The following is a 9934-nucleotide window of genomic DNA, read 5'->3' as shown; positions in this document are numbered from 1 at the left end:
TTTGTGGACGTCAGCTTCAGAAAGGGAAGAAGATAGATAGACAGGGGCTTTCACGAGGAAGCAACAGAAATGCCTGAAAGAGCTCAAACCAGAAGAAAAGAAGAACATGAAATACGAGAGCCAAAAGAAGGAATCATTAGAAGAAGAAAAGGCGACTTACCTCAACCACTGCTTAAAACCGAACTTGTGTGCAAGAGGGCCATTATACCGGAAAGCGAACGTCCCATCCTTCGCACCAATCAATGTAGCGATCCCGACGCCCTGTAGGTACAAGTCGCGCAGTGTGAAAGAAGCTTGTATGCTTCAGCTATTCTTTTGTACGACGCCCCGAAGAACAGAAGCAGAGGAGCAGAAAGAGAAGACGACCACGAGGAACAAACGTCTCCTCGTCGTTTCAGTGGTCACGCCAAACCTTACTACACGGCCCTAGGTGGAAACAGACTGAGTGAACTGTAGGCTTGTTCTCCCTAGAAAAGCGAAAGAGAGTAGAGCATGATTCCAAGACACATTCACGTGAAGATGCATGCACTCCAAAGACACGCAAAAAAGTAGAGAAGTGGTGTAAGAACCAAGCACCTACTCCCGATAAAGGTGTTCAGACCTTCCTCGTCAGGTCTCTCTCTCAGTTTCTTTGCTTCGTAAGAAGGCCGATCTACGCATGTTGTTTTACTACCCAAGTGCTTAGATGCACGTTGCCACCCAATCGTTCAAATACAAAGTCACCCGGCGACGTTGGCTTTGCTGGCTAGAAGATTATTGACGAGTTTCTCTATGTGATGCAACGATCCATATGTTATCATACTAGGTGGCCCTTTTCTTAGCCCTCAGATACACGCAGATACGCACGCACACTTGTCTATATGATGTCTACTGTACCAGAGAAATGATGAACCTGTTCTTACCATTCTCTATATGTGCACCATATGCACACGGACCCCTCTACAAGCGGAGTCATTGCTTGGCTGGGCAAAGGGTGCTATGCTATTATGCTGGAGTAGGTGAAAACGACATGCTGAAGTTTGGAAAGAGCGAGATATCTAACCCCTTTCCGTCTTCAAGAAAGAACTTTGTCGTGATCCTATCCTTTCTTGTTTTTCTCCGTCCACGGGCGAGGTGAACTCGGGAAATGCTCGGCCGCCTCTTCTCCCTTCACTTATTGCAGTGTACTGACATGTGTAGCCCTTCCATTGTCTAGTACAAGGTGACCTTATAGACAGTCATGCACTTCTTCCCTGTGTTTATCTCCCAAATAGTGGTCACCTATCATCATCGAATTGCTTTTCTCCTTGCATGCAAAGACGCAACAACACGACTTTCTCTGCGGATCCTTTGGCGACCCACAAAGAGACAGACCTCCATAATGAACTTCCTCTGGGTTTCTCTGATATCCAAGCGATGGTGTGTTGAGTTGTTTTCTTTAGCTTTTAGAATTGCCATTGAGAAGAGAGCCTCCGACTTCGGAAGTGGTGTGTGGGATCAGGTGGGTTGAGTGATGAAGCACTATAAACTCATCAGATACAGATGTATACGTATTAAAATAAGAAGTCCTTGATACATATATGTATATGTCTAGAGAGATGTACACCGCTGGCACAGGGAGAGGGCTGGATCCCTTCCAGGCACAACCCGGCGCCTCAAGATATCATCATAATCCTTACATCGCCTCTATCAACTATCGGCAAGACCTTCTTGATCTTTTCAACCTCCTGACAGCAAAGAGTCACAGCCCCACACACAAGTTCGCCTGTTACGACGACGAAAGAAAGGTATCTTCTGTCTTCAATTTTTTATGATCGTGAGGAGACGAACTACATTACATTTCCCTAAGTCTCTTTGACTGAGTTTTTCTCTCAGCGTTCAAGGATGTCTCTATCGCAAACGAAGAAAAACGAGAAAGAAGAAATAGCGATGGCCTGCAAGGGTATGCGTGAGGAGAGAGTACTTCTTCTCATTCACCTAGTATATGGATTGCCTTGGAGACGAAGAGACTGAGAGCTTCCCCTGCCTTGAGGTGCAAATGGGGTTTTGAGGTGTTGTGCTTGTGTGGTTATCATCATCAGCCCACTTCTTGTCTCGGTCGCTTCTCTCTCTCTCGCAACAAGAATGGTTTTCAATGGTCTCCACGTACCACGCAATACTCCACACGTAGACACACATATGTCTATACTTTGGCTCACCACCAGACAGGTGAGCCTGTCTGGGTGCGCCGAAAACGATCAGGAGTACCTGTTGCTTCGAAGCCGAGAGACAAAGTAACCGATGCGGCCATATATAGATACACATTTGTTTCCCTTACATAGACACAGATTGCTGTCGATGTCCCAGTGAAAGGTGCGCGAAGATTTGTTTGATTATGGCCTGCATGTGAAACGAAGAGACTACTGATCAAGTAGCCATACAGACAAGAAGCTTTGTGGAAACTATCTACGTAGTCGGAGACGACCACTTATAACGTCTGTCTGTATAGTGACTGTGAGGTGCTCCTCGTCTCTCGAGTTTTTCCCCTCCTAGCTGGAGAGAGGAGACAACGACTACCCTTCCTCTTTACTCAGAGAGAGTAAAAGTCAAACACACTCTTTCTGTGCTACGATTTCTATTCTACTTTGTAGCGAAACAGGCAGGCGCACAGACGATAGAGAAATGACAACCTTATGTAAGGAGAGAATCAGCCAGTCCTCTTCAAAGAGGGGAAAGGCAAGAGGATCCGCATCATCAACACATGAGTCTCTTTCCAAGTCTTGCGAAAGAGAAGAAAAGATTTATCGTGATGTATGACTGCATGTATACGCGTGCATGCAATGAACGCCTTCGATTCAAACAAATGATGTACTGCTGTGAGCCGTGGTAGGACAAGTCTCTACAGACCTCCGGGTCAATTTCGACATTGCCAGCGGCTTGGGTCGCAGTTATCATCATATCATCGGTTGAGCCAAGGCCTTCTTCTTCCTCTGTATGTATACTGTGCTCTTCCTTAATGTAATATCTACGAAGAAGACCAAAAAATGAGAGAAGAAGGACAAGCCGAAGAAAGAGACAGCTGTGAAAGATAAGAACGAAGAAGCAGAAAAGCAAGCTAGTACGACCCTACAAAAGAAGAGATCTTCGTGATGTACCACACAAGAAGGATAAGAAAAAGGATATTGGCAGGTGGCTCAGGGAAGCAACTTCGATAGGAGTGTGTTTTCACAACGCAATCAGAAAGACTACGTCCACATCTTAAAGAGAGACACTTAAAAAGGTCAAGCGTGTCTTTTGGACATTCTTTCCACCGTAAAAGCTTCCAACGCTTCATGACGCCATCAGTGCCTTCTATATGTGGGGTGTATGTACACCTTTATAATTCACCTTGTCGATCTACTCTACTGCTACCACTGCTACGTAATATCCCTCTCTGCTGTCGGAAGATGGGTAAATACCCTAGAGAATTCAGGCCAGCGATTCTCTACACCAGCTCAAGCAAACCAATCTCTATGCATCTATGTACATATATAGCTAATAGGTTAGACGACGACGTCTTGATGTACATATACATACATACACATACCTGTGCATACATATACACACACACATACACAAAGATGCGTTTACGTACACTATCTATCTATCTTTAATCTATCTATCTTTAATCTATCTATCTATCTAGTCTTCCTCTCCCCCCCCCTTTTTATACGGTCGCAGACTATACACACTATTTCTAATGGACACACCGGAGACAGAGAGTATGCAAATGGCTGAGAAAGACTTTTGTGTTGTTTTTGACGGGGATGTTCATAGTAGGTTTTTCCGTTCCCTTCATCTTACATGCCTTGAGCAAGCCGATTGGCTGTTTCATACTCCCAAGCAACCGTCCCTCGATGAAGGCCTCTCTCCCAGGCTATGTCAATCTTAGGCCTTCTCAGTTTCTCTGGATCGTCTCCAAAGAGTGGATAGCCCCATACCATATTCAACCTGCTATGACGACCAGGGATACAAGGACTACCAGAAGCAGTAGCAATAGAGGATAAGGAACACGGAGAAGCTGATAGAGGAGAAAGGCGACTGAAAGAAGAAAGAAGAAATTGCAAGTTGTTTTGCGGATGATCAGTCAAAAGGGTGTCACCCCTTCCCGACATCATAGTTAACCTGCCACGACGACGGCAACGACTTCGACTCCTAGTCCTACCATAACCAAAAGTAGGAGAAGAGCATGGCGAGGGCGGAGTGAATATATTACTGATAGGAAAGAGAGGAAGCCTTGTATCGTCTTCGAGCACATCAGTTATCAGGAGAAAAGAAGGTTGAGACTTGGGTACGATAAAGAGAGGAGTGAGCAAATGCCGTTGGTCGTTCGCCTGGAGTAGTAGGGGTTGTGAAGAAAAGAGAGAGGAAGATCTCTCTCTTGCCTCTTCTTGACTCCTTCGTTTGTCTACTTCTGTGTTGTGTCTCGATGGGTTGCTGGAGATGTGCGAGAAAGCCGTTCCTCTTGGCTTGAAAGAGATAAGAAAAGAGGAAGGCCTTCGGCGTGCACGCTTGTTATGATGACCATGTGTCATAGGTGAGATAGTAGACAAAGATAGCACGGGATGAGAGAAAGAAAGAAGAGAAGAAGACATAGTCTTTCTGCTATCACTCGGCTTTCCCAAACGGTTGTCCGTCGTTCGGTTGGTGTCGTTCGGTGACAGAGAAGGTTTTTGCATTGAACAGCGGCTTTCTGAGAAGGCTGAAGAGTCACACGAAGACGAAGAAAGGAGAGAAGACGTTCTTGACGTAAACAGCCCCCAGACGGGAGAAGGTACAGGAGACTGAGACAACAAGCAAAATGACGAAAGAGAGGGTATTGAAGAGACTGAAGAAGTGGATAGCTGTGAAGAAGAAAGAGATGGGAAGGAAAAGAAAGATGATATGGTTCTGTCAACATAGGGGTCCAAAGAAGAGATAGAGGAACTCCACGCATGACCAATTCGCCTTGTTGCCTCAACTCCATTTGTATTACAGTTGAAAAAGTACACAAGCGAAACGATGAGAAGAAGTAGTGTTTCCATGTGAAGAACTTCGATTTTCAAAGAACAGGGAAACCTCAAGAAGAAAGGAGAGGAGAGGCACCCTCTTCTGGTATGCCTCCTCACAGGGGTAAAACTCCACCAAGGAACAGTCATCCTTCTTGTCGTCTCTCCTCTTTGCGAGACGCTTAGGATGCGCAAGTTCTTTACATTCTTACATAACCAAAGCAGGGATTGTGAAAAGTTCTATAAGGGAAGAAGGGGCGGTCACACGTTTCTTCAAGATGAAGGCGTCAAACCATCCAGGGCGGACAGGTGTCCACTCTACTTCAGCACCCATGTTCTGTGGGATAGAGGAGGCGGAGAAGGCGGGAAATTCTTTGTAGAAGCTGCTACAGAGTCTGCTGAAACTACGGAATCAACAAGGAGTCTCGTAAGTGGGGGGAGACCCTCAGAAGACACAGAAGAACAAGACCAACTCGGACAGAGAAGGAATGAATTCCACACGGAGATGTCATTTTTCCTGTCAGATTGAGAACAGGGGTGCATAGCTATGGAACAAAAGAAAGTACAAGGTCGACCGAGAAGAAATTCGAAAGAGCACCACCACCAGGTGAAGGTATGCTCGAGACTCTCATCCGGCTACCAGGAATCCGGACGGTCTACGGGGAGCGTCCCTCCTGTCTCTTTTCCCGCCCGTGTGCTACGAAGAGGAGCCGAGTGACGCAAAAAGGAACGAGGAACGAAGATTCAATTTAGGGAGAGTTGGAAGCAAGCAAAGACAATAAGCGGTTGAGAAAAGTGAAGTTACGAGCAAGCACATCATGGCAACAACCTCCTCCAGCCCGGTGTACGTACACCCGCCGAGAGGTGATGTAGAGTCGCACGATGCTGGGACTCATGCCTGAAGAAAGACAAACCAGTAGTCCCTCAGTGGGCAGTAACCTTTCAAATGGAGGTTAAGAAGGAAAGAAACAGGACTCCCGGTTAACGAGCGATAAGGAAGACGACAACGCGCTGCCACAGCGAGTGACTTGACTGGGTCGGAGACAGACGACGAGATGGTAGAGTTGGAGGGAAGAAGGAAAGAGGGGAGGGAAATTCAGACTTTCAAGCAACATCAGCCTGCTCTGCTCTTCTTGTAAAGGTAAACAATCGACCAAGAAACACACCTGTCATTGACAATCGTGGAAAAACCGTGGAAGAGACGATGCTGTCATGCGTATGCGTGCTTGGGGCCGGATCGGTCTCTTTTTCTTTCCTCCTGTACAGCTTCTTCAAGAGACAGCTGTCATTGGTTTTTCAACACGTCTCCCGATTTCAAACTCTCTGTGAAACCAAGGACCTTTCTACTCATCTCACGCGTCTAAGACAACCTGTCTTTTCACTCTTCTCCTGACGCCTGAGCGGCTTGCTTGCTGCCCGGGTCTTGTCGTCTGTTGGCATGCTCACTCGCCCGTGTGTGGAGCAGTCGGGCTACTTCGCTACCGAGTGATAGATTCCACCAGGCTCCTTGTACCTTGACGTCGTTCAGACGTTTCTTCTGCAGACCTATAATTGTCAATTTGGTATTCCTTCTGACTCCCTTTTACCCATCAAACCTTTACACCCGTCTTCACAACGAGGGCCAGCTCAAACAGCTCCTAAGCGGCGCTATCACTACGGCACCCCCGGGAAGAAGACGAGCAGAGCCAGGCACACAGGGGAGAAAGCCCAACCGAGAGAAGGACGAGTGTCTCCACCCCCACCTCGTCTTGGTCCGAGAGAGAGGGGAGATCCGGGAGAGGTGTTAGTAGATGAAGGAAGGCAAGGAGTCCCGCCGTAGCCGCCTTGTGAAAAGCAGCGTGAGGATTAACATGCCTTGGTGTCTCGAGAGACACTAGCAGCAGCAACAACACCATGGATGAAAAACCTTGAACTTAGAGGGGAGGAGGAGGCACACACAAGTGAAGACACGCGTTGAAGTCTTCTCCTTCTAGTCTGCATTTGTCTCTATGATTTCAGAGTCTTCTTTCTTTCTCTCTGTTGAGCAAACTTGCTTGTTTATTCGTCTCTTTCAGAGTCTTAGCCGACGTCCATGTTGTTATCGGAATTCTTTCTTCTTTCAGACTTCGGATGGTTTGCAGTTGGAGTGGCTGTCTCGAGGTGGAGGGACAAAGAGACAGACAGTCCTCCTCGCGGTCCCCGTAGTAGTTCATGTATGTATGATCGATCCGTTTCGCGATCTCTCAACAGGGGAAGGCCTCTGTCTTATTGCACACGCGGGGCATGGGGCTAAACGTTATCAAAACAACACGGCGAAAGAGAGAATAAAGAAAGAGACAACTCACGCCCGCATTTTCTTTCTTTTCTCTTGTCTCTGTCTTTTCCTCTCGCTCTCTTTCTGACCACCTCTCATGTCTCTCGTCGCGTAGTCCCAGCGGGTGAAGAAGGTTGTGTATCTTTCTGAGGAGGAAAAAGAAAGACGACCTTATCCTCTTCGCATCAGCTGTGAAAGGTTGTCTACACTCTTCTTGTAAGAAGGTTATCTAATTTCACTCAAGAGGAAAGTCCATCTTTTCACTTCACAAAAGACCTCACGAGACAGAGGGAGATCAAGTCCTTCTTCTCTCTTCTTTCACCGCTGGGCAGCAGCAGGAGCGGCCTAGCTTCTTCTTCACTGAGGCGACACACATCAACGCCGGACAGGAACAACATCGCCCGCCTCTCATGTTACTTGTTTCTTAGCAAGAAACCGCTCACGACCAAGTCTAAAGAGTGTGGTCCTCGAGTGTAGGGTTTCCAAGCTCATGTAATGAAAGCTTTTTTCTCTTTAGCCTCATAAAACGTCCGAAGTTACGCGTTGCTTCTTCCGTCGTGTATAGTTAGACACACACACAGAGGGGTACTTCTTCGCTTCGCCACCGGTCTTCTTCTTTCTCCTTGCTTATTTTCCGTTGTCTTGTTCTTGCTTCAGAGAGTTTCTTTGGCAGAAAGATTGCTGTTTTCTGGGTCTCCTAAGAGACAAGAGAAGAAGAAGAGAAAGAAAAGCGGGAGAGAAAGAATCCTTCTTGGCCGGTACCCAACCTGGAAAGACGACGACGACGACAGAGTGACACCTGTGACAAGTCTCCTCCCGTTTCTTCCAAGTAGAGACAACCGACGTAAGGACGGGGGCTGTTGTCTCAGGATGTGCGGTGTATGTACAGTCGAAGATCTCAATCAACCTACCTCATTGTCATGTGGCGACCAAAGAAAATCGATTCAAGACCAGGAAAGAGTCCAGTTCTGTGAAGAGGTGTTTCTTGCCGGTTTGGTATTCATGCCTTGCTTAGCAAAACTACACCCCTTTTCTTTTTTTCTCTTATGACCTTCCTATTCTCCTAACTCTTTCTTATCAATCACACCTTCGTGTGTGACAAGCCTGATACACCACATCTTCTCTCTCTTTGCTCTTCGTCTGCCTCTTTCCGATGTGTTTCCCTCTCTTCTTTTCTCTCGCTTTCTCTACGTTTTTTCCATCCCAATTTCTTTATCTATCTTCTTTCTATTCTTCTTCCCAGCGTGAGGAGAGAGGCCAGCCTCGTCACCACCCATCGGTTTGACTGAGCCTTCTCCTCCTCTCTCTGTACGTACAGAAGAAGAAAGATAGCTAACCTTCTCGTCGGGCTCTCCTCTTCTCTGTTTTTGTGCTTCTCCAATCGTCCAGTCATCATACATCAATCTCCAAGTAAGAGGGAGACATTCATGATAGATACTGACGAACGAAGACAAAGTCGAACAACCTAAAGAGAAGGTAGAAGAGCTCGATAAGAAAATGAAAGACTCTAGCTAGCCAAAGAGAAGAAGAAGTATATCTCATTCATCCATACATTCATTCTCTCAGTCTTCACCTCATCCTCTTACACACTCAACATCGTGATCTACCTACACCTTGTCTTTCTTCTTTTCTTTCTTCGTTCCTTCTCTTTCCTCTTCGCTCTTACTTGCTAGAGGAGGAGCTGACCTTTTCTGTTGTCTACTTCGCTCTTAGAGACCATGGAAGACTATTCCTCTTCTTCTTCGGCTTCTTCTCACCCGCCTCCGAATTCCTCGGCGCATTACTATCCAAGCGCCCCTCCTGCTAGCCGCCCTAACCACATTGCTTATATCGACCACCNNATCTTTCTTCTTCTTCTTCTACCTCCGTCCCCCCTTCTCGGCATCATCACACCCACCAGACTTCACATATCTCCGCACACTCAGGCCGTTCTTACATACATCCGAATAGTCTTGGTAGTCATCCTTCTGCACCCCTCACGTTTGGCAGGCGCAAGACGAACTTGCAGTGGTTAAGATGGCGGTGTGTTTTAGGAGCGTCTCTCATTCATTTCTGTCTTGGAAGTGTACATACACTCGGCAATCTACTCCCCTATATCATTGGATATATCCGAGTCAAACAGGATCCACACCCTACTGCTACTTACAAGGTAAGGCAAAAGGAAACACCTTCTCAAAGAACTCTATCTATTTATTTATCTATCTATCTATTGATACGTGCATTCTCGTATTTGATGTATGTACCTTGTTTTGCCGCAGCCTCTGACCACATAAAAAATCTCTCTACACAGAGATCTGTTCCGTGTCCCTATACTCCGAGAGTAGACAGTTCATCCATAGCCTACGCCTTAGAACATGATAGACGTACGTGCACTGACGGCGACTACAGCCACCTAGCCTCCCTTTCTTTCTATGGTCAAAACGCTCCCGTGTACATTCCTACGAATCTCTAGAACCCTCTATCAAGAGCGTAGGCGAAGACGATCAACTATAAATTTCGATCATCGCGTCTTGATATGAAAGAACAGCTTCTTTGATCTGAGAGAGAAAACAGTGCACTTCTTCAATAGCCTTATCCTCTTACCGTCAGATTCCTGGAGACATCCATAGACGTCTCTCGTCTTCCTCTGTAATCTTTCTACCCCGGGGTTGTCTTA

General features: G+C 46.7%; 3 protein-coding genes across 3 annotated transcripts; 2 read left to right on the top strand and 1 right to left on the bottom strand.

Moving 5' to 3' along the window:
* Positions 1–30: 30 nt before the first annotated feature.
* On the bottom strand, positions 31–7144 carry CSUI_007299 (uncharacterized protein). Its single transcript, XM_068067447.1, has 4 exons — positions 3802–7144; positions 2866–2983; positions 1635–1706; positions 31–261 (listed from the first exon to the last, which is right to left on the bottom strand). The coding sequence occupies exons 1-3, from the start codon at positions 5133–5135 to the stop codon at positions 1635–1637; spliced, it is 1524 nt and encodes a 507-aa protein (XP_067920579.1). The 5' UTR covers positions 5136–7144; the 3' UTR covers positions 31–261.
* Positions 7145–7175: 31 nt separating this feature from the next.
* Positions 7176–8121, top strand: CSUI_007298 (uncharacterized protein; the record flags this gene model as incomplete). Its single annotated transcript, XM_068067446.1, has 2 exons — positions 7176–7181; positions 7936–8121. Coding segments are annotated over 2 exons (192 nt in total), but the record flags the coding sequence as incomplete, so codon positions are not given.
* A 1028-nt stretch (positions 8122–9149) lies between these two features.
* On the top strand, positions 9150–9533 carry CSUI_007297 (major facilitator family protein; the record flags this gene model as incomplete). The annotated part of the gene is made up of 1 exon (XM_068067445.1): positions 9150–9533. A coding segment is annotated over one exon (381 nt), but the record flags the coding sequence as incomplete, so codon positions are not given.
* Between the last annotated feature and the right edge of the window lie 401 nt (positions 9534–9934).

The sequence above is a fragment of the Cystoisospora suis genome (assembly GCF_002600585.1).
Source record: "Cystoisospora suis strain Wien I chromosome Unknown contig_3831, whole genome shotgun sequence".
Taxonomy (NCBI): domain Eukaryota; phylum Apicomplexa; class Conoidasida; order Eucoccidiorida; family Sarcocystidae; genus Cystoisospora; species Cystoisospora suis.
This window is presented reverse-complemented; position numbering and strand designations above follow the sequence as displayed.

Excerpts from the sequence above, each read along its gene's own strand:
- CSUI_007299 (XM_068067447.1), bottom strand. The coding sequence starts at position 5,135 with ATGACTGTTCCTTGGTGGAGTTTTACCCCTGTGAGGAGGCATACCAGA. Across the intron at positions 2,984-3,801 it reads AATCGGCTTGCTCAAGGCAT|ATATTACATTAAGGAAGAGC; the intron begins GTAAGATGAAGG and ends TCTTCTTCGTAG. Across the intron at positions 1,707-2,865 it reads ATGTCGAAATTGACCCGGAG|GAGGTTGAAAAGATCAAGAA; the intron begins GTCTGTAGAGAC and ends CTTTGCTGTCAG.